Here is a 24,883-nt window from a genome sequence, read left to right as displayed (position 1 = left end):
GGGCAACAGCGAAGTTGTGTCATTTTGCCAACACAGACACTTGTGCTTCACTGAGTTCAAATTTACTCAGATTTTTCACAGTGTGAGCGAGGGTTGGGACTTTCTCCTGAGGGATCAGTTTCTTGAACTTAACCTTCTAGCTCTCAGTTCTCATCTCAGCTGTTCCGAATGCTTGTTCGTGTGTAACACGATCGAGAGTCTCCTACAGCTGTGACTCCAACGTCTGTGCCAGAAGAAGGTGGAGATCGAGAAGCTGTCTGGAGAGATGGGCCAGGTTCTTCTTAGTCACTGTTATTCGCTCCTTAACCAATCTCAACGAAGCTTGGCGGAGGATGGCATTTGCCTGCTTCGATGGGACAGGATTCCTCAGAAGGAGGAATTTCGGTACCACTTGATGGTCACGGCCGAAATTCCTCCGTCTGAGGAATCCTGTCCCATCGAAGCAGGCAAATGCCATCCTCCGCCAAGCTTCATTGAGATTGGTCAAGGAGACAATAACAGCGGCTAAGAAGAACCTGGCTGATCTCTCCAGATGACTTCTCGATCTCCACCTTCTTCTGGCTCAGACATTGGAATCTCAGCTGTGGGAGACTCTCGATCATGTTACACACGAACAAGCAGTCCGAACAGCTGAGATGAGAACTGAGAGTCAGAAGNTCACTGTTATTCGCTCCTTAACCAATCTCAACGAAGCTTGGCGGAGGATGGCATTTGCCTGCTTCGATGGGACAGGATTCCTCAGAAGGAGGAATTTCGGTACCACTTGATGGTCACGGCCGAAATTCCTCCGTCTGAGGAATCCTGTCCCATCGAAGCAGGCAAATGCCATCCTCCGCCAAGCTTCATTGAGATTGGTCAAGGAGACAATAACAGCGGCTAAGAAGAACCTGGCTGATCTCTCCAGATGACTTCTCGATCTCCACCTTCTTCTGGCTCAGACATTGGAATCTCAGCTGTGGGAGACTCTCGATCATGTTACACACGAACAAGCAGTCCGAACAGCTGAGATGAGAACTGAGAGTCAGAAGGGTAAGTTCAAGAAATTGATCCCCCAGTAGAAAGTCCCAACCCTCACTCACACTGTGAAGAATCTGAGTAAATTTGAACTCAGTGAAGCACAAGTGTCTGTGTTGGCGAAAGGACACAATTTCGCTGTTGCCCCTAAAAAGATTCCCACCGAGGAAATCATCAGTCTTACCGAGACAGCGATTTACCATCTTCCCCAGGAGACCAGCAATGAGATCCGGAGACAGTTGTCTAATATCCTCCACAAGGCCACTCCCCCTCGTTACAATATCACCAGGGAGGAACGCCTCTCACTGCGTAGTCTAAAGGAGAATAATGATCTGATTATTCTTCCGGCAGACAAAGGCAATGCCACGGTGGTTATGGATAAAGACGACTACTCCGGTAAGCTCAGTACGATGTTGGGTGACTCCAGAGTTTACGTTAAACTTAGGAAGGACCCTATTCGTACAATTGAGCGAAAAACTGCTGATCTGCTGAAGAAGGCTGGTTTCTCCGCTCACCTGACGGAATTCCTTACCTCTAAAGAATCCGTTCCTCCTAGACTCTATGCACTCCCCAAAATCCATAAAGAGTTTGTTCATCTCCGTCCCATTGTCTGCAACATTGGAGCGCCAACTTACCAGTTGGCCAAGTTTCTCACGAAACCACTCCAAAAGTTGACTGGCCTGAATGGTTCATACATTCAGAACTTACTGGATTTCGTCAACAAACTGAGAAATCTCCGGACTTCTCCAGATGATATCCTAGTGAGTTTCGCTGTAGGATCACTCTTAACTAACGTCCCAATCCCAGAAACCTTACAAATCGTCAAGAAATCCAAAAGCATCTCTTCCCAATTCCTTCCTCTGATTGAGCATTGCTTGACTTCTACATACTTTCAGTTTGAAGGAGAGTACTATGAGCAGAAATCGGGAGCGGCAGTGGGTTCTCCCATTTCCCCGATTGTTGCAAATATATTCATGGAACACTTCGAGAACGAATTATTCAAGTCAGCACCTCAGAAACCTACTGTGTGGTTCAGGTATGTGGACGATACCTTTGTCATCTGGCCACATGGGAAGACTGCTGTAACTCAATTTCTGGAGTTCTTGAATACTCAGCACGTGAGCATCAAGTTCACTATGGAAATCGAACAAGATAGATGTCTTCCATTCCTAGATGTCCTGGTTCGACGCAACGAGGACGGCACTCTAGACGACCAAGTATATCGCAAGCCAACCCACACAGATAGGTATCTCAATACTACCTTCAATCACCACACTTTCAGAAGAATTCCGCTATTAGCTCCCTAATGTATAGAGCACTCACAATCTCTCAACCCTCCAACGTTGACAGTGAAGTTGAACATCTTGAGATAGCTCTGACCAAGAATGGATATAACATCCAACAAATTCGGAAAGTCAAGCCAAAGCTACAGAGCACGCTCTCATCTTCTGAAGAGGAAACTAATCCTGAGGAAAACCAGGAAAGACCAAAAGTGGCCCTCCTCCCCTATCTGAGAGGCAAAGAACGGACAGAACGCATAAGTAGAGTACTTGGCAAACATAACATTCGAACAATCTTCCAGCCTCCAAAGAAGATCGGACAGATGCTGCCAAGTGTAAAGCATCCAAGACCACCTCTGAACACATCAGGAGTGTACGAGATCCCCTACTCATGCGGGAAAGTGTACATTGGAGAAACCGGGAGGAAGATCAGCACACGGATCAGCGAACACCAGCGGTGCTCCAAATACGGTCACTTAGAACTGTCTGCCCTGGCTGAACACTCGATGGAAACTGGACATACTCTCCAGTACGATCAAGCCATAATGTTGGCCAAATCTCAAGGGTATTTCGAAAGAAAATACTGAGAGGGTTTAGAGATCCATGAAAACCCTAACCTCAACAGGGACAGAGGATATCAAGTGAACCCCGTTTGGAAAACCGTCCTCCCGGTTTTTTAATTGACCAGCTGATCAATTAAAAACATATGATTGGCTGACCACCCCCCCTTTTCCTTCCCCCACAACCACAAGGGAAAGCATATAAGGACTACCCGAAGACATCGGAGCTCAGAATCGGAGCTCATAGCCCTGAAGAGGCTGACTGGAATGTTTGCGAAACGTCGGCGCAACGCTGAATGCAAATGCGGCCTCCATCCGGAAGCCAAAGATGTCATTAATCATAGCCCCGAAAGCATCAAAACCAAGTTTCCACCTATTCCTATTTGTCACCCTGTAATAAAACACCCAAATAAATACTGGCGGCGGCACACAGCGAGGGTGGACACGTGAAAAATTAGATATTAGGCAAAAGTGTAGGTGCACTGGTATGCTGGGGGTGGCAGGTGCAAGGGATATTCCCCTGGCGGCAGAAATCATTGGAGACGAGAAACATCGGCCTTGGCAGGCGAAAGAGAACTGGAATTAACAATTAGAAGTCCTGAATATCATTGATGTGCGAGAAACTATTAATATTCCAAAAAATTATGTTCACACCCCTGGGAGTAACCTGATTACCGAGCGTGGAAAGAGCAAGATGTTGGTTTATGTGGCGCCCTGATCCATGCCCTCGGGTTGCGAAAAATTCGGGAATGTTCTTTGATGGTTGGACGGACCTAAATCAGCAGTTGAAGTGACATTAAAGACGACCTGCATGGTTCGCAAGGGCCCATTACCGACTTTAACCAATGTTTCCATTGATTTGTTCCAGACGAACTTGAGGTCGTCAACATCAAGACGTCTGTAACCACTTTTGGCTGAATGCTTCCTCTGCCTCAAGATCTTAGTAATGTCCCGTATAGATGTGGCAATCCGAGGGTCCTTTCGTGACAGATCGTTGTTGATATAAACCGCCTGGAGCTAATGGGACTTCTTAGCCTCGAAGATGGATGCCTTGGTGTCAGGCGAGTCCAATTCTACTTTAACCAAGGGTTTTCCGGCTCTATTGGGTGTAACCGCCTGGATTCTCAGGTCTAGTTCAGCCTCGTCGAGGGGGGGGTGCAGTTACTCATTAGGGATTTGATCTTAGCCACCTCCTCGCTGAGGGAAGAGTACTTCTGATCAAAACCAGCTTTGACCTTGGCCATCTCGTTCTTAACTTTGCCCTTGAGCTCCTCCATGTTGGTATATTGCTTAGGAGCAGTATCGGAGATGAATTTCCACAAGCTACCCATTTTTTGATTTTCCTCTCTTATGGTTTTGAAGCCAGCATTCAGGGTGCTGAAGCCGGCAATCATCTGCGCAAGCTACTTCAGAATTGCTTCCTCAGTTTTGGTTGGCATGTCCACTTCTTTGACTTCTTCGTCGTTGTGAATGACTGTCGATGAAAATGGGTCGTCAGAAGAGAGATTTAAATTGTCCAGAGAGGAGTCGAGAGGGTTGAGATCTGAACCAGAGGATGGAGAGCTGCCTGATAAGATTCTGGGGGTTTTAGAGACGCCTAACACCTCGGAAGACATCACTAATCTATGATGGTCAGACCTCTTTCTTTTCTTAGATTTGTTCTTCTCAAAGGGTTCACCCAGATTAGGTGTGAAGGAGGATTTGATGTTTTTCCAGTTATCTGCCGTAGGTTTTCTCCCCGAAGAGCGTTTAGTTATTTCTAGCTTACCGATTGCAGGCGGAGGAACCATGGATCCTTTGTCGGTAGCTGGCCGCTTGTATTAGCGAGGGTTTGAGTACCAATTTAGGCTCAAAGATGACGCTAGTTGTCCCCGACATCAACTTGGTTTTGTGGGGAAACAGGTGGTATCCCTTCTCCACAGGTAGGTATCCCTATCTATTATAGCTCCACAAAATCAGAGAATAGACGGCTTAAACATTGAACCAGTCACCTAGATTATTAATTCAGGTCATAGACAGCAACGTCAGGCACCCAATAGAAGCCGCACTCAGCGCTCGTCAGCCCAGAGCCAGTCAGAAAATTAAATAAAACCACACACAACAGAAAACATGTCCACTGAGTTTGCCGCCAACACAGCGCCCCCTAGTTCTGTTGTTTCTTTGCCGATTTCTGTTTTTTATTTCTGATGTTCAGAAACTTCGTCATTCATGTAATTTTCTCTAAATTTACTCGAAAAATGCCACAAAAACGAGTTCTGTGGTCAAATTGAAGATTCAGATTTTTTTAGCGTGACCCAGGATGCACCACATGGAGGTAAAATCTGCTTCGCATTTCTTGCGCTAAAAAAGCGCCCTCTCCCTCTGCTACAACTCCTTTCAATCTTCCGAATAACTGAATGTGGAGGATAATGTAGGCTATTGCGGTGCCGCTCTCGATATGTTCGGGCAGCGGCTCTATATACTCCTCTACACTCTCCCAAAACGAGTAAAATATGGACAATTTCACTGGCTGAATACATCGTGATGTCTTTAATGAAATGACAAGTGATACTAACTCAATTCTGGTTGAATTGGCGCTGATTAGAATAAAAGAATCCTCGAATTAGTAGGAAAATTTTTTGTTCATTGTTTACATTTGATAACTCTTGTTAGTAAACATATCAACGGAACAATTACACTAAGGTGCGCCAAGGATTTTTGAATCTTTAATATGATTACAGAACTCGTTTTTGTGGCATTTTTCTAGTAAAATTAGAGGAAATTACATGACTAAGGAGGTATCTGATAACAACTCATGAAGATGAACAAGTTTCATTGACTTGAAAAATGCGGTTGCTATTTTTAAAAAAGCGCTTTGTGCTTGCAGCTGGCAAGCATGAGTTTGAAAACTCATAATAATGAATGCATCAAATGTCCCCCTCAAAACCCTTTAATTTTTGCATCGAACATTTTTTTGTTACTTGCCCGCCTTAGGAGATATTTGGCCGCATTTTTTCAATCGAAACACCCTGTATATACATAGATAGATACATACATACATAGATGCAGACACATCAGAAGTTGGGACCGTCCTTTCAGGCATCATGCCAAACATCGGAGGGCCAAAAAAGAAGAGAAGAACGTTGCTGGCATCAGTTGTCACGTCGGTCCTCACATATGGCATTTCCATTTGGGCTGACGTACTCTTTATTCAGCACGCGCGACGGAAGGTGGTGTCGGTCTATCGATTGAGCGCAATTAGAGTTGCCAGCGCATCTCGTATGGTGTCAGAAGATGCCATCGCTGGGATGCTCCCGATAGGAGTACTTGCCGAGGAAGGACAATGCCTCTACCGGCGGAAAAGATTAACAACGCAGAATGCAGCTGAGCTGAGGACGGATGAGAGGGACAATAGTCTGCATCGATGGCAGTTGTTGTGGGATACCTCGACCAATGGGCGATGGACTCACCGCCTGATCCCGAAATTGGAAGCATGGGTCAACCGCACACATGGAGAAGTAAACTACTATCTCACACAGATGATCTCGGGACATGGGTGCTTCCGGCAATATCTTCATAGGTTTAAATATAAGGAATCGCCGGAGTGCTCGGTCTGTACAGGAGTTTCCGAAGATGCGGAGCATATACTCTTCGTGTGCCCGCGCTTCAACGTGCCCTGCAGTACTCTTGAGACTACACTCGGAGGGAGGATTTAGCCTGAGAATCTAGTGGAAGCAATGCTTTCATCAGAGGCAGCCTGGCAGGCACCCAGCACCTTCGTAGCGGAAGTCCTAAAGGACCTACGCAAGGATGAACGGGAGAGAAACCGAGACAAGAGGAAGACGAAGAGAAATTGAGAGGAAGGAAGCGTTGACTTCGATGAACGGAAGGAAGAGCTACGACTGAATCCTCCCCCCGTGCTGCAATGAGTAGCGGCGGTCCTGCGGAGAAGTAAGAGGCAGGTGAGAGGGGTATTTTTTTAGTCCGTATTGGTCGCATATTAGCCGAGCCAATACAAGCCAGGTTTCCACCAGCTATGGCGGCTCGTGGTCGACAGTATCCAGATCAGACCGAATCGGGCACTACACTTTGGGAATTTCCAAACCCGAGCATGTGCGTAAATGCATTTTTCCCCCTTAAAAAAAAACATAGATGCATACATGTACAGGGTGTCCCATTTGAATCAGTTCGCTTTGATATGTTTTGTATGAACAAAGGGACACCAAATTTTTGAAATAAAAGTTGTAGAGTTTGAATAAGGAAACTCAGTGCTGATAGAATCTAGGCCCCACTTGCTTATGATTCTATGCTACGAGCTAGGGATGTGCAATCTAGTTACTTTCAAGTCCCGTAACGAATACTTTCGGCATTCAGTGCTGATAGAATCTAGACCCCCGTTGCTTATGATTCTATACTAAGAGCTAGGGATGTGCAATCTAGTCCCGAAAGTATTCGTTACGGGACTTGAAAGTAACTAGATTGCACATCTCTAGCTCGTAGCGTGGAATCATGAGCAACGGAGTCCTAGATTCTATCAGCACTGAGTTTTCTTGTTCAAACTCTACAACTTTTATCGAAACAATTTGGTGTCCCGAAAGTATTCGTCAACAACATTAACATTTTGGTCAAGTCCCGAAAGTATTCGTTACGAGACTTGAAAGTATTCATTCTTTTTTATTCGTTATTCGTCACTTTTCTTCTACCTTATTGACAATCAGAAAAACAATTCAATTATGATCATCAATTTCGGCGTATCTTCGATAATATTCCCCACAGTCAGCTCTGGTCAATGCTAAACGACATAGGAGTGAGCTCTAAGCTCCAAAACATCTTGGCATCACTCTATTCTCAGGCGAATGTGAGAGTATGCAGTACAGGGCTTCTCTCGGACGTGTTCCCGATGGAGGAAGGGGTGCTTCAGGGGAAGACTCTAAGCCCCCTCTTGTTCCTCTTATATGTCCGCCTTTGAACGGTTTTTCAGGGAGAGAGGACACTATGGATTGAATATTGATGGACACTCAGATATTCTAATGCAGCTTTTCGCAGATGATACGGTCTTCTTGACTGACACCCATGTCAAGCTCTGAGCACTCCTGGTTACACTCAGCGACTACTGCAATGAGAATGTACTTGCAGTCAACACGTCAAAGACCAAAATCCTGACTTTTAAAGCTGCTGGACGTCCCAAACGCATCGACCCTCGTTTCACCTTGTTTAGAGGTACCCCCTTGGAGGTGGTCCCCTCCTATACCTCCCTCGGTGTGCTCATATCGAGTACAGCAAGAGCCAAGACCCCCACGCAAGCAGACATTGGCGGATCAAGGAGAGCTTCTTTTAACAGGCTGAGCCTCCTGTACCAATCTAAATGCAACAACTGGGACGCTTAGATGATACTCTTTGACAGCATGGTAACCTCGACTCTCCTTTATGCCATACCAGCCTGGGGCATAGGAAACCTGGACGATATTGAGGTTATTCAAACGGACTTTCTTAAGTGTCTCCTAAGACTTCCCAGAAACACAGCAAACTGGGCTGTGAGACTAAAATCCGGAGCCATCAGGCTAGCTTTCAAGGCCATGAGGATCATTTGGAAATGGTTCGTGAACGTGCTGAAGATGGATCCATACCGATATCGCAAAATCTGTATGCTGCGTCTCTTTGAACTATCCAAGAACATGAGCAAGGTCTCAGATTACAACTGGGTGTCCTGCTTTAGAGTCTTCCTGAGATCTGTAGTTGCTGAGGATCTACTGGACTCCCTGGACCCAGCGGCCAGGTCTGTTCGCATGGACGACGTCTTTACGAGATACCAGATGCTGCAGCACCCGGAGGATTTCACCAGCTATGGCGTCTCAACATCTTCACAGTTGGTATTACCTAGGTCCATGAGAGACCCCCCCGTCCCTTACCTCCGGCTCCATTTCCATCCTGCTCTCAAACGATCCTTAGCACAAATGAGACTGGTAAATAACTTTTTCTGTTCTTTCTCTTTCAAAAACGGATCTACAAAAATTTTCCCTTCCCAACTGTGTCCCTACTGTTCGGCCCTCCATGTCTGCAATTATGAAACCATCTCACACATCCTTCTTAAATGTCCCCTCTACTCCCCATTTAAACCCCATCATCTGGCCCAGTACCTAGAACCCCTTTCAAACTCTCGCACGGACGAGGAAATAGCAGGAGATCTCCTCTGCTCCAACAATCCACGATACCTCAAGGCGATTTTTTACTTTGCAACTCAAAGTTTCTCACTCCGTGATAGGACCATCTACTTGTAAATGTAATTTTCCCTGAGTCGCTCTAAATTATTCCTTATTATCAATCATTTTTCGGCTTGATTTCAGTCCGAGGACGCTTTTCAGGCTGCATTTGGGACGCTCCTCTGGTTTCTGTCTTGATCCCCAGGAGCTTGTATACCTTGTGTCATTATTACCATTGTTGTTTTTCCCATTGTAAATACCCTTGTTAATTACGACCTACCCCCAGTTTGCCGCTGCATATTATTCTACGGTGTTTATATTGCACTCATGCTTAATGAGATTAGGATTATTCAATTTTATGATATCCAACTATTTTTACGCTACAAATCTGCACATATTTTTATCTTCAAATGTACATGTACGATTGCTTTTGTAAACCCCCATGCTATTGGAGCAACTGAGGCCTCCAGTTGAGCATTATAATAAATAATCGAATAAATATATTATGATAAACAATGGTAAAACAAATTCTAGACAATTTAATCGTCACTGCAGAGATAAAGTGGGATATGTTGAAAACAAATGTGTACAATTTTCGTGGAATATATTCAAAAGCAAGAGGTTTAGTGGAAAATGTTACCAGACATCTCTTGTTGAGAATGTCCTACTCTGCAAAGAGGCTCTGTTTGGTGAGGAACTAGTTTTAGGGTGGATATGGGAGAAAATGTGGAGGGAGATGCTGGAAAATTAAATTGTCACTGTTTATCAAAAAATATAACTCAATTTATTGTGGGCTGGAACCATTTCGTTAATTAAATAGATACATTTCTTTGGTAGTATTGGCACTGTTGATAGTCTTTTCAAATAATTGGTTGAGTCACTGAATTTAACACTGAATTTGATCAAAACTGAGGTGATATACTGAACTTAATGCTACAATTCAATACCCGTGCCATCTTCTGAATAGCTAGATTTTAACTACTTTTTGGGGGTTTCGTGATCACCTGACCACTCAACCGAAGGTTCCCGATGGTGCTCGAGAATTGTCGGTAGGACCGACCGTGTAACTGATAGATATATAGAGAAGTTGCAAACAAGCTCTTCAACATTATCCTAACCTAAATGTTATTATTATTTAACATTTTCCTTTCAACCTATGAGTTTCAGAGATATTTGCACAATAATCTGCACAAACGAATGATCATTTTTACGACCCATATTTTATTTCAATGATAAAATAGTATTTCTTATTTTTCTCAACATATTAAGGTATGAACTGGAAGTTAACATCAAGGAACATGAGGCTTTGGACATTCCTCGACTTCAGGCGATTCCTTTTCTCAGACACAATTTGCCCAGATTTAAAGAACACTCATGAACGATTTCCCCCTCGCACCTAACTGCCCAACACCTACGGTCGGTTCAGTAGAAAATTACCATAAGTACCGAATAATTTTCACTCTGGATACTCGTTACTTCCGGGTTTCAAAAGTAACGATATCAAAGTACCGAATGATTACTACCCGCACATCTCTACTACGAGCATGAAATCAGTTTTCTTAAATGGCAACAATATTTTTTTACCTCCCCAAAAGTTGTTCGTCTTGCTATGAAAAGTCCAACTATACCAGATTTTCGGATGACGTCATCGTTTTCACATGAATAACCGTACAAAAATTAAATTAAAGGAAAACATCTTTATGTCGACTATACAGGTTTTATCCAGATACTGTACATGTATATTCGTGTAGGTGTCGGAAACAGTCATTGCAGATGTTCGACATTACCACCATTAACCCTGTGATTCGCAATCTTCTCCCCACTACCTATGGGGGCCGGACGTTCGACGTAGAAGGGGATGAGTAGCGAGCGTGCGAAAAGTTCCGTAGCACTGAGCACACGTTTGAATACATATGTTGCAAATATAAACATTTGTAAAAGAAATTTCTTTATAGATAGGATGATATAAAGATAAGGAAGAAAAGAAGCAATTTGAAATAACACATCATTGCTGTAAATCTCCAAATCGCAAACAGGGCCTCGATTGTCAACAACTGGTTGTACTGGATTATTCTCAATACTTGAAGACTATTTTCGTTCTATTATTAATCAATTTTTTTCTTTTTCTTTGCTGAAAAATCATTTGGATTAATTTCACAATTTGAAAGTATATTTTTTTGTGTCATGTATTTACCAGGACTTCTATATACACTTTTCAATAAACATTCATTCTTTTTGACATGGATACGTCTATGGTGTCGTTTTCGGGAGTCATCATTCGGTAAAAAAATGCTTATGCAGCCACGCCATCTATCGGCGATACTAACTGTCGATACATTACCAACCGTCGATCGATCGCTAAGATACTGACAGGTTGTTAGTGATACAAACTTCCAGTGCAGAAATTTCTAGATTCAAAATTCCCTGTAAAAGGCGGATCAGCACGCTCCGTCGTCAGTCGTAAATTGGCAATCGAAGAGTTAACGTCGTAAGTAGCCAGTACACACACGGGGAGACATCCGGTCCCCCCGCCCCCCTTTGTTTGTTATGATATCCCAGCTGGGATGATGTGAGAGAGATGCGTCGACCACCTGTGCGGGGTGGGGGAATGCCCACGGGTCTGTGGAGGGTGGGTGGAAAGGGGGGGTGTTGGGGTGGAAAGGGGAGTAGTGGGGTGGAAAGGGGGTTGTGGGATGGAAAGGGGGAGGTTGGGGCGAAAGGGGGTGTTTAGGGTGGTGGGATGGAAATGGGATGGAAAGGAGGGTGGTGGGGTGGAAAGGGGGTGGTGGGTGATTGAAATGATTAGAATATTTTTATGATGAAGAAATAATTCATTTAAAAATAAAACTAATTAAATTTATGATACATGTTGAGAAGTACAAATCAGTTATAGCGAGCTCCATGTTACCCACTGAACAGTTAGAGAATAAATGATGCACCCCCATTTGCGATTACGTTTTTTCAGGTTTTTTTTCTCAGGTTAAGGAGTAGGGGAAAGGGTTCAAAGAAATAAAGAATATTTCAAAGTGAGTATAAAAAATTTATTCATTTTTTTTTCATTTCAGATACATTTTTTCAATTGTAATAATAATCTTTCGGATTCAATCTCAAAGTTTCCAACCTGAGAGACTCTTTAATCTTTTCGATTACACGAGGTAATACAATGTGGGCCTAGAAATTAAAAAGTTCTCCAACAAAAAAAGATGTAAAAGGATACGTTAGAAAACTGCGACGTACAATTTTATTATATGCGTAACACAAATCACAATAATTTTTCAACAGATAATTTCCAATTTCGTCTTCGTCGGGTACACACGCCTCGTACGATGTTTTCATGTGATCCGTCCTGACAAAGTCGGCCGCCACGTCGATGAGGAAGTTGAGATAATCTCGAAGACGTAGACCGAGAAGAAGATCTAACCATTCGTTAACCGACGACACTTTTTTCCAAATATTTTTTACGGTCACAGCATGCATGACCAATTTGCATTCATTCTGAGTGAATATTACAGACCGTTGAGCACGACTCCACATTGAGTACCACCACATTCGATGATACTGAAGCCTCAATGTTCAGGGGTTTGGAAATCAAAGTAGTCGAGTAAAATATGCTCCGAGTTGTTTGTCAGTTTTTCCCATGTATCAAATGACACAGTGATTCTCCTGCGTGAATCATGGCCGTAGAGTTGCATGGATGGCGCAATGGATGAATTTTCTCTCAGGTCTATGCCGATACTAAGCCTTTTCGTCATTGAATTATTCAATGCAAAATCACTGCAAAACACATGGCTATTTCATGGTAGGTGAAAAACTGAATCTCCCGCACAGCTCCTCAACCCTTTTATACGTATGAAGGAGTAAGAGTAGGAGAGGGAAACATATGTAGCTCAATGGTAGGGAGGAACATTAAAATACGACGCGATTCGAGGGGCTGACATAAATTGGGCCGTCATCATGTTTTTCAGATGATATTTTCTCTGAATACCTATTTATTGCATCTTTTTTGTTGGAGCAGACACAGATATACACCACTTTCCAGAATACCCATACAACAGGGGTACGGAACAGATAGCCAAGGAAACTGGCGGCTAATATAATCTCTCCGAAAATTGTCCAATACCACATTTTCTCTTGCCTTTGTTTCTCACGCTTTTGTTCGCCAATATACTTTAGATATTTTTGAATCTCGTCGAGAGTCGCATCATACGATCAGGCTCCTATTATTATTATATTTGCACTCGTGGTATATCGGTTTGATTATAAGGTGTCCGAAAGGGTTAATACCCTGAAATTTGTGGGAGTATGTCCGAAATATTCAAACGAGCTGAAGGATTATATTGATATGCAGTTACTGCTGCGATAACTTGGTAGCCCATAAATGATGCGTAGGATGTGTGTGCATGGCAGCCATATTTTACACGTAAAATTTCCGATCCAGAGATTGTCACTGATTCCTTTGAAGAGTCACCACAAATTATTTGAACTTTTTCTTCTTCAGGCAGAGAATAAAGCCTGGCCCTCATATTATGCAATTGCTTTCAGTATGGATTGAATGTATTGCTAATTCTGATGTCACAATCTTCAAACGGGTCATGTTTATCACCAGTTGTCAAGGATATTTCACAAATAGGATACATAGATGATTTGTAGAAAGGATAACTAGGTGCGCATATATGATAATTACGTGTCTCAGAACAGTAAGGGAGATCATTGTCATGAATGAGAGTATAAATGGTTTGTTCATGTGAAACGACTAAGTAATCTGTCCGTGGCTGGATATACGCCGAACTTTTTTGTTGTCTCCAAATATTCGAAGCATTGGGAATGGATGCATCTTATATAAATAATGAACTTGTGGGTCCAAAAGAGTTACATGTAGCAATAGTAACAGTTTTCCACCATGATACCGAATGGACGTCTTGGAAATTTTCTCCAATTCTCCTGCACGCACTTCTTCCATAGAAAGAGGAAATGTATATTCTTTATTATCATTATGACTCAAAAACTTATTCATAGCATCTTCCAGGATTCGAGGTGTTATGAGTCCGATGTGTATGAATCCGAGTTTTGCAAAATACACAGAGTGAATCACTGTCTGTAAATTATCGACATAGGTATCAATTTCCATTTCTTTATGGTGCATCCATTGCTCCAGATGATTAATATATGTAATTTGATTCTCAGTATTTTGAAGTTTATTCACTTTAAGTACGATTCTGTCTAATAAAATATTATGACGAGTTGAACGGTTTTTAATAGTATCGATTTCATCATGAATACGATGAAACTCTGATTTCACTATATGTGTTTGATTAGCAACCAAAGTGGTCATACTTTTCTGAGTCTCGTACAATTTATCAATTTCTTTATTGTAATAATCTGCATCTTCCTCATTGAGAGTGCCAAAGAGCGCACGGCTTATACCTCCGATAAAAACCAGAGGTACGCTTCGTTTCACAGTGGTTGTATCATCATCAGCTGATTCAGGTTGGATCTCCATGAGCGATTCAATATGTTTCAGATATTTGTCCGCAACTTCGTACTTCGATTTTATGTAACTCGTATCAAGAATCGATGCACAATGATCACGTGTTTCATACTCCCAACATATCGTTTCATGAGATTTTACTGCATTCGGTGACAAGAAAGGTTTTTGAGATTGGAAGTAATTCATATCAATGTATGTCACTAATCGCTATTCATCTTTGGAGAAATGAATTTGATGCATTGGTTCATAATACAACCCTACTTTCGAGTCAATGACAGTTTTCGTAAAATTAACAATCTGAAAACTTCTAGGGGAGACTGTCAGTGTCATCAAGAACGTCATGAATAGATACAACGCCATTTCAATGTTTGTTTACTTTGCTCCAACTCACAAAAAAATGAGACCGGAAAAATATTTCCGAGATGTGATCTCTACCACTCCCCGCAACTGAATGAGTAATGTATCGTTATTCGAGAATTATATATCAAATGAATACTCAAAGGGTTAACAAGATGGCCAATGTATCGTAATGACTACCCTCACCACTGCGACACAGACAAGGAAGTCCACCTGTAGACGAAAAAAAAATAGTCGCTTAGTTGGAAAAAACGAAATGGATCTCCAACAACTTTTATAGTACCTTTCTCGTCACCTAAATATTCCGGAAATACGGTTAAGAGAGTGTCTCATTCAAAGTAGATATCGAGCATGTCTCGATACGGTGAAGGGCGCTCCACATTTACACGAAAGAGATACCTGGCTACTTAGACTCGATAGTGAGAATGGCCAAAAGATAATTACTCTTTTATTTCCACATGTGATTTGTGCACCCAAAACTGTCCCCCCCTGGGATAAAGAATATTTACAACGTCAACCTCCGGCACTCGTGAGCATTGCCGCAGCATCTTTATTGAACTATGAAAAAATGAATACGGAGGACCTAGGAGAAATTGACATAGCAGTGAATATTATTGAACAATGCCATGATATCATGTTTTTTGCAATTGTTCTACGATGCAAAGAAGTTTTGATACAGACAGGTGATCATGTTGATGATGAAATGAACACTTACGGATTGTTCATTTTTCCGTACGGTCATAAAAACTCGGGGAAATTTTTTATAAAGGTAGATATATTATATCCCGATAATCCCAAAAACATGCTGTTTGAACCGACACATTTTTCTCCCAGCCCGAGAAATAGCTAATTTTGTAATCGATTCTAAAATAATATGTGAACACAATTAGTGATCCTCTACTTTTTCACCCCCACGCCTGAATCTCGAAAACGTGAACTCAGATGTGCCTTGAAAAAAAAAAGTGTTACTCAGTCTGAAAAGCGAGATGGATCTACTCCAATTTCTGTATCATTGTTCTTATTACCCACTAAAGGACGAATTGAAAGTACGTGTAGTTGAAACTATACACTGTCAGCAAAATAAAGAGTGTAAGGACAGAGCACGTGGGGTGCATACACATAAACAGAGGCATCCGTACATAGGTCCTGATCGAGAAGGTAACCGTGATAGATCTACTATTGAATTCGTTCATCATGTCTATACTGCTGAAAATCCTGAAAATGTACCGACGTCGATGGCCGAAGCGGCTAGGTGCGAGCCTAGTGTGCGAAAGGTTGTGAGTTCGATTCCCCGTGGAACCGAGTTTTCCAACCGGAGGCTCCGCCGAGCGGGAGGTCGCTAATATAGTGACCGCCTGTACCGGCATGGGTTTTCTGTGGTTTCCCATGCTACTCCTATGTTCTATAGGAGTGCGAATGCGGTGGAGTGTAGAATCCACAGCCGCATGCATAGGGTTGGATAGGGCTGATTAGCCAATCAGAGGGCAGAAAGGGCCGGAATATAAAAAAAAATAATCCTGAAAATGTGCTCCCCAAAATGTCTTTAAAACGTCAAGCCCCTTCACTGACGAGCATCGCGACAGCATGTCTTTTGACCCATGCACTATTGGACAAAGAGGACCAAATGGAATACAAGTTTGCAGAAAACATAATCAAACATTGTCGTAAAATACTATTTTTCGTCGTGGATATGAGAGACAAAGTTATGCTGACTGACTGGTGGGATCCTACTGGAAATGAGGCGTACGAATGCTATAGGCCTTTAGCCGTATAAGGCCATGTAAATAAGGGAAGAGATTTAATTATTGCCGATCCAGCAATACGTGAAAGAAAATGAATAGAGTGTCGTTATACACTTTATAAATCCACACACATTTTTTTCCAGCCAGTCAAATAGCCACGGTCTGCTTCAATGGCCAACGTCTGGAGTGGTGGAGAGGGAGAGATAAGACAATGGGAATGGTGGGGGTGCTTTGGGTCCTTAGTGAAAAAAATGGATTACGAAAGTGTTGTGAATCCATTTTACGATGATGACTCGGAGGACATCATTTTTATTGAAGCGGTGAATAATTATGAGAAGAAAAGTGTTGCACCAGTGGTGATTGACAAAAGTGAAGAAACGGGAGAATTGGAGAACGCTTTGGACGGATTTTACAGTGACAGTAGTGATGACATCATGTTTACCGATGTGTTGGACGACTACGAGTCCAAAAGTGGAGACAACGCAACATCGGAGGTTATTTCTATCGATAGCGATGGAAATATCGGGACATCTGGTGTCGAACAGGAAGTGTTTCACCTGGGGGACCCTGCACAGGAAATAATTGTGCTTTCGGCTGAGAAGCTTGACGCTGCTGAAGCTGCAGCGAAAAAGCGACTTCTGGAGGATTCGGAAGATGAGAATAATTCTCCGCCACAGGCAGGGCCTTCCAGAGCAAAGAGATCACTGCTCGCTGAATTGGAGCGGGAGGTGAAGGATCTCGAAGATGATTTAGACGCAGAAGCTGAACGCGTGGACCGAAAATAAGAATAAGGTAAATATATTTTCTCTGTTTCCAAGTGACATGTTGATTCGTGTCCAAAATCCCTCCAATTGATTTTTCTTCGATGTTTTTTTTTCTTTTTACAGAGAATTTAAAGAGATTATATTCTTGTGCATCGCACCCTGTTTTCTCCCAGCTCAGCTAGCAGGCACTCCAAGATATTGCGGAAATTGACCAGCGGGAGTACTCATCATATGAGGAGGATGAAGACCCTCACTAGGAAGGGCAATCTTTATTTTGCTGTGGGATGCAAGTGCATTATTATCAGCAAATATGCAGAAAATGTGGCAAGAATTACACCGGTGATGAGTGGGAGGATCGAGATTAAAATTACAGATGTAAGTTTTCTGTTTTTCACTAATTTTATTCGATTTGTGCCAATTTTTTCTCAACGTGCCTTCTCTTTTTTGTTACAGGAGATCATCAAACTGGAGGCGGCGGAGGTATTTTATTAATTAGAAGAAGTTGTCATTTCATGTGATTTTTTAGGAATCATGTAGAAAATGAAATTGTATTCTTTAGAAAAAAATCGAACCTAGTTTGTAAGTTGGAAATAATTTGTAGGTCAGATTTAGTTTTCTTGAGAATGTAAATATGAAAATTTAGTTTGAACCATGCTTTATTTATTTGAAAATCCCTATCACATGTAAAAATTCTTCATAATGAGTTTTTGAACAACAACAAAAATTCTATTTTTTCAATCGAGTTTCTTCAACTTAAAAGATTTCTATTTCAATTTTGCGCCGAGAGTTTTAATATTCAAATCATTTTGATCATCTCTTTTTCAAATCAAAATTTTTTTTTTGAATGACAATTTTTGCTGAGAGTTTTAATGTTCAAATAATTTTGATCAACACTTTTTCAAATGTAAATTTCTTCTTTGAGTTCAAAATTTTCGATTTTCAACAATCACAATTAAGCTTCGTTATTCACAGGATGTATTCTCTTTTCAATTTCTATTCCACAAGAAGAAAACCTTTCAGAAATATTTTCCGTCTGAGTCTCGAGATATAGATTTTGCTCCATATTTATTGTTTTTCAAGTGTAAACAGCCTCGTTCGAGATAAGCCGCCAATTCGTGTACGCCATTCCTTACGAGCCCTTATCCCAATCCTTCGTTTCGATACATGCCGTAAATTTACGTTATTCTTCCGCTGACTACCTTCTTGTATCACACGACCTTCATCCTAACATTGTTTTAGACGGTTTTTCCAATTGTTTTTCCTCTATATGTAATCATCTCCCTATTGGTCTGTAAAATAGAGGCTCTGGGGGTTTGTGGTTCATTTCTTTTCTTTACGAGATCATAGTTATCCGAGTGATCATGGAGGGTGGACACGTGAATAACGATGAATTTCTCGATGAACTCATCACAAACGCGTTCGAACAAATGTTTCCTCCGGCGGAAACTGTTCTTGATAATTCAGGTGATGAAGATTTTAATGATACAAGTGATAAAGTTTTTAATAATCTGAGTGATGAAATCCTGAACCCTTTTTTGCATCAAATATTTGCACGGGGTCATGAGGACTTGGTGACAATCCCTGGGAATATTGTGGAGCAAGAGTTGAATAATCATTCAGCCTATAATGAACCCTCGCGCTTCGTGAATCATCCTTCGATATCTGGACAAGTGCAAATTGGTGATGAAATTCTGGATCCTATTTTACAACAAATATCCACACGTGGTCATGAGGATTTGGTGATACTCCCTGGGAATTTTGTAGAGCGAGAGTTGAATAATTCTTTAACACATAATGAACCCTTGTGTTTCGTGAATCATCCTTCAACATCAGGATAAGTGCAGATTGGTGGTGGTGTCGACCCATTAACTTTTGTTCGTAAGACATATACTAGAAATAATTTTTTTTGAGTGGATTCATACACTGATGAGTTTAGGGTTAATCCTGTGCCTGATGATATCTCTCCTGTAGAATGGATGGAAAGAGCGTTCCGAGAATTATTCACTCGAATACAAAATCGTGTCACACACAGAACCGATAGAGTGATTTTCAAGTTCACCGCTACGGGTATGGAAAAACGTGCTTATTACAATGTGAAAAATTGGTCTGGGTTGTTGGTCGCTCGCTTCGCTCGCTCCCATTACGGGTGGGTTGTAATTCGACTGGGTTTTTGGTCGCTCGCTGCGCTCGCTCCCATTGTGGGAGGGTTGAAGTGGGTGGATTGAAGTGGGTGGGTTGGAGTGGGTGTGACCCATTACGGGTCGAACCAATAACTTCCCGACCGATTCTCATTTGTCTGTTCATTAGAACAAAAAACGCAAAGTTTGAAATTTCCATCTTGATAACTAGACAACCGCTGAGACGTTTTTTTTTTCAATTCAACAAGATTGACTCTACACAGAGACATATTGATTGCATCCAAAAAAATTCAAATCACATCAGTACTCTAGGAGAAATAGTGGAATTATTAAAAAAAACATAATTTTTGACGTTTTTTCACATGTTTTTTGCGAATAACTTAAGAACCGCTGAGGCGATCGTCTTCATAATCTATTCAGTTCTAAGTTACATGGAGATGCGTCGATTGAAGAAAAAAATCAAATTGCACCGTTCGTTCAAGAGAAATCGTGTCCCAAAATTTTTGGCACATACATTCGCACACACACACACACACACAGACATTTGTTCAAAAACGTCACAGAATGTTTCGAAAGATCATAAAACGTGGAGATATCATTAAATTTCCACTTTCGATTTTCGGGGTCATTATAATAACTTTTTAATGACCCTTCGGGTCGTGAAGTTAATTATATCAAAATTTTTTTTCAACCTAGAATTTTATCAATTCTCAATAGAGCAGGAAAATTCATTTCTCAATAGCGCAGGCAAATTTAATAAAAATCTGAAATTATTCGGTATGACTCAAATAAACCTGGACGGGAATATGGAAATCTTATTAACAAGAGGAGGAATACCCTCAACAAAAGGGAGATCTTCTCTCTCTTTCCTTTCAATTTCCAGGGAGATTTTCAAAACGATTTTTGGGAATATGAAATGGCTTCTGTAACAACGATATATTCGTATATTGTGGTGCAAATTCGAGAAGTTTCTTTTGCATTCAAGTAATTATTTTCAACTTCGGGGATGCCACGATTATCATGGGGAGAATTAACTCTTCTTGTGATTGGAATTTCAGCTTTTCATTCATTGACATTTTTGTCCTTCCTTCTGTTAGATCAATCAATGAAGTCGAGAACCTTCCGCCGGAAAACGTAATATTTTTTGATTCAATAACATTGCTACGATATGATTTCGCATTAAGCGTGTATCGTAATATGCCTGTCTACTTGGGTCCTCACCATAATACAGTAGGGTCGCGAAATATATTGCGAATATTCCACAAGTAATGAAATCCATCTGTTGCTGAACTCTATGATGAATATAATTATTTGGAATGGATATAGGGCATTCAAAAATGCAACTTGATCATTTTGTAATGTCCTGGAATGCAAGCTATCATAGATGTGAACATTATGATTCCCATCATATTTCGTGCAGATCCAGTGTCCCACTGACGTTTCTTCACCTTTCTTGGCCCCCACTTTACCACTGTAAACGATCTGGATATTATTCACACATTCCGAAATTGGTTGCAGATTACGTAGGAAATACATTACGTAGCCAGTGTCTTGAGCAAGATTGAATAATCCTTGTTCACTCGATGATCTATTCAGTATTTCGTGGAATAAATTGATGTGGTCACATTTCAAATGGTAATTGACTTTCAATGCTTCTTTACACAGTTGCACAGATATAGCGTAGTTGTAATCATCATTCAGACGAATTCTACCATGGGGACCATGTGTATGATCACGACGGTCACTGTTCCCATCAATGTCAATAGTGCTCATTGTATCACTTTCGTCATCAACATTAATTATTTCATCTTTACCATTAACATTTATTATTTGATCACTTCCTACATCTGCTTTGATAATCTTTGTATCATTTTCACCATTATCAACGTTCATCATTCGATCTGCTTCGATATACTCCTTTTTCTGGAGGACGGCATAGATTGGTTTATGATAACTAAAATATGTTTCATAAACCCCAGCATCAACACCCTCGAAATTTGAGAAAAGGACGTCAATCTGTGTTTAAATTTGTCGTTATACTGTTTTTCGACAGTTTAACCACCACAGTAATCCACCAAATATATCTTCGAGTTCTCATCGATACGGGAAACATCGTAATTATAGTCTCCCATAAGGATTTTCTTATTCTCATGAGGAATGGGGTCATCACTCTTTCGAAAGTTTTCTCGAACATTGCTCTCGTAGTTTTCGGGGATTTGTAGCCAGAAATCACAAAACATTCCGATATCTTGAGAACGAATAATTGAACACTAGCTGTTGATGTAAGCTCACATGCATCGATCATATTCTCGGCTTTTAGCTGGTCCCAACATAATAAATCAATCCGCGGCCAGTCTTATCGGGATTAGATCGAACAATAATTCTATAATTTTCGATGTCTACTTTATCAATACGATTCGTTAATGTTTCACTGAAAACCAGTACATCACCTCGATGGTACCATTGATCTTCAGTTATATGAATCAATTTATTCTTCAGAGTGCCAACCTTTTGATATACAATTTTCAAAGCATCTCCGTGGATCAAGTTATTGAATGATAATTTCAACTGTCGGATAACCGAGTCAGTTCAATCAAAGCCGATGTCGTCGTTTTCATAGACAACTTTTCTGTTCCAGGTGCGTGAAATTTCCCTAAAATATATAGACCACTCAATTTCGTGACTCTAGTTAGCGCAACATACAACAATTGGGTAGATCTTCTCTCTTTCTTAGTAAAATCTAAGCATACTTCAGTGTACGTTTGTCCTTGGCTTTTATGGATTGTTATCGCTTCAGCAGGAATGACTGGGAATGGATTTCTTACAATTTGATAGTTGTGGCTATCTGCCATATCGACACGAATGGAGACTCTTTCTATTGGTGTTAAACTCGCATGAATATTTTGATTTTTTATATGGTCATGAAAACGTGTTCTAACTTTCACACCAACTCTTGGGAGTTGAAAATCCAACCATAAAATAGATGGAATTTTTGTATTTTCTTTGAACGTAATGAATTTCAAAATTTCACATGCTCCATTAACTAAACCATCTTCCACGTCAATATTGCTTATTACCATTGATTTAATGTTCAGTTTAAGCTCCACCTTGTCCTGTAATTCATTAGCATTCTGGTCATTCTTGAGCAGTTTTTAGATAAATTTCTTGGCTGGTTTATCTGCACCGGTCGGAAATATATTTTCCGCTGTCGATATGAACAATTCACTACTACTCTGGGCAATTTTTTTAGCATTGTAGGCTCTTACATTTGCTTTAGTAGCGTATAGCCTGTGACCTTTTCCTTAATTTATATTAACAATAATTCCTGAAATGAGGATCTGGGAAATTAAAGAAAGAGGACAAATAAGGGATATTCTAAGAAAATCAACTGTATTTCCTTTAATTACAAATTAGATCGTCAAGAGACGTTAATGAGGCCTTGTCATGAGATCTAGGGGAGTGGGGGAGGCCAGGCAACTTTTGTACACGTAAAAAGAGGGATGATTCTAAGCAAAACAAAAGGGAAGAAGCTAGTCGTGTCTAGGGAATTGTAAATGATATCAATGAAGTAATAATTAATCCGATTGAACACTAAGGGGAATATTGAAAATAAAGTGTAGGCTCACCATTGGAGGTGAATATTTGGAGAACACGGGAATAATGGGAAAATGGGAAAGGTAACTCGTACTCACGACCACGTGGGTGCAACTCGGGGACTTCCGGGCGGCACAACAAAATCCTCAATAATTCCAGGGGGTTTTTCTCCAGAGTTTGAGCCTCCGTTCCAAGTGGACGACTCCTGGATTCCAATTCCAATGGCTGAGAGGTGCACTAGGATGCACGCAATTCTCCTTGTTTATTAACACTTCTCCAAACACAAAATTACGAGGCTTACTTTTCGGGGCACGTGGGAACACTCGGGGCGGCTGTATTACGAGTGACTTCTTTCTTCTCTTCTTCATCTTCTCTTTCGTCGCGATTTCTTCGCATTTCTCCGTATTCCTTCGTTTTCTTCATTCCTCAGATTTCGTACTTGATCGTCACCTGACTTAGATCTCTGCGGGGGGCCAGGGGATATCACATAGGAGTGTAGTCACCTGGGCTGCTGATGATGCGTGTTTTTGAGGGGCGTCTGTGAGTATTCTTCCAGGGGGCACAGGTTTTGGTCAGTCGAGTTCATGGGCCGGTTATGTTGACGTCCTTCGGGTGGTCTCGTCTCTGCTGCCAGGGGGGAAGGTAAGGGGGGGGGCAAGGAGAAATATTGGAGAGGTTAGGTGGCCAATGATGGCGGGAATTTAATATTAGGGGGCTGAGTGTGTTGGGGAAACATGTAATATAAAAATAATAAAAAATAAATAAATGTGCCTCGTCACAAGCCTAATAGCTCTTTGAGGTACATCAAATTCATGTGATATTTCTCGCGATTTAATCAATTTCACATCATCCTCAGATATTTCGCCGAGAGATAAACTATTCAATGCTTTTATGAATGCTATCTCTTCTTTCTGACGCATTATCTCAGTCAGTTCATAGAGTTCGAAGTCTTTCCATAGCGGATTTATGTCCATAAAAACAGCCATTTGATTATTTTTCGATACTTTATATACAGGTGTATCTAAAACAAGAGGTAATTGATTCAAATCACCGACGGCTAGTTCAGAAATACTCCCGAACGGTTGATTTACACCCTTAATTTGTCTCAATCGTGTATCGACCCAACCTAGTACCTTCGAACCCACCATTGAAATCTCATCAATTATCAACAGCTGCATTTTTGATAACTTTTCTCTGGCGGTATTAGCGCAATCACTTGATAATTCTGATATCTGTACACCAAACTTTTTTGTTGGTAATACAAATGCGATATGTAATGTGACACCGTTGATAAGAAATGCCGCTTTGCCTGATAGCGCACATAGTAATACTATAACTTTGTCCATATTCCCGCCAGGTAAGTTATCGAAATAATTCGTTATTGGTTGATAGATTGTGTTGATAACAGTGCTCTTTCCAACACCGGCTGAACCACTCAAGAATATTTTGAATGGTACTTGACCGATTTTGAAACAGTGAAATATGTGCATTACGAATTTTTTTGTTTGTAATTCAATGCTTTCATCATATCATAGAGTGTATCCTCCTGCACTCAATTTTTTGTACAGTGCTGGTCGTTTTCTTATTAGCATTACCAGCTTGCTGAAGAATGTCCACGTTCTTCGAAATGGAATTTCCATCAGCCTTGTAGTCTTTTTCATCTTGCCTATTCGTTTCATCTTCAAGTTGCTCTAATGCATCACTTATGATCTCATCACTTATGACGGCAAATTTTGCTTGATTATCTTCTATAATCCTTCTATTGTT

At 41.2% G+C, this 24,883-nt stretch overlaps 2 protein-coding genes across 2 annotated transcripts in view; both read left to right on the top strand.

Annotated features, from left to right (window-relative positions):
- Positions 1–24,883, top strand: part of LOC107044749 — a 67,844-nt gene that overhangs the window by 21,890 nt on the left and 21,071 nt on the right. The gene's annotated exons all lie outside the window — the stretch shown is intronic.
- LOC107044748 lies at positions 16,854–17,703 on the top strand. The gene is made up of 2 exons (XM_015266765.1): positions 16,854–17,412; positions 17,508–17,703. Exon 1 carries the CDS (start codon positions 16,872–16,874, stop codon positions 17,403–17,405), a length of 534 nt encoding a protein of 177 aa, XP_015122251.1. The 5' UTR covers positions 16,854–16,871; the 3' UTR covers positions 17,406–17,412; positions 17,508–17,703.

This window comes from Diachasma alloeum, unplaced genomic scaffold (genome assembly GCF_001412515.2).
Source record: "Diachasma alloeum isolate Michigan unplaced genomic scaffold, Dall2.0 Dall_scaffold_00792, whole genome shotgun sequence".
NCBI lineage: Eukaryota > Metazoa > Arthropoda > Insecta > Hymenoptera > Braconidae > Diachasma > Diachasma alloeum.
The sequence above is the reverse complement of the archived record's forward strand: the minus strand, read 5'-3'. Positions and strand labels throughout refer to the sequence as shown.

Excerpts from the sequence above, each read along its gene's own strand:
- LOC107044748 (XM_015266765.1), top strand. The coding sequence starts at position 16,872 with ATGGATTACGAAAGTGTTGTGAATCCATTTTACGATGATGACTCGGAG.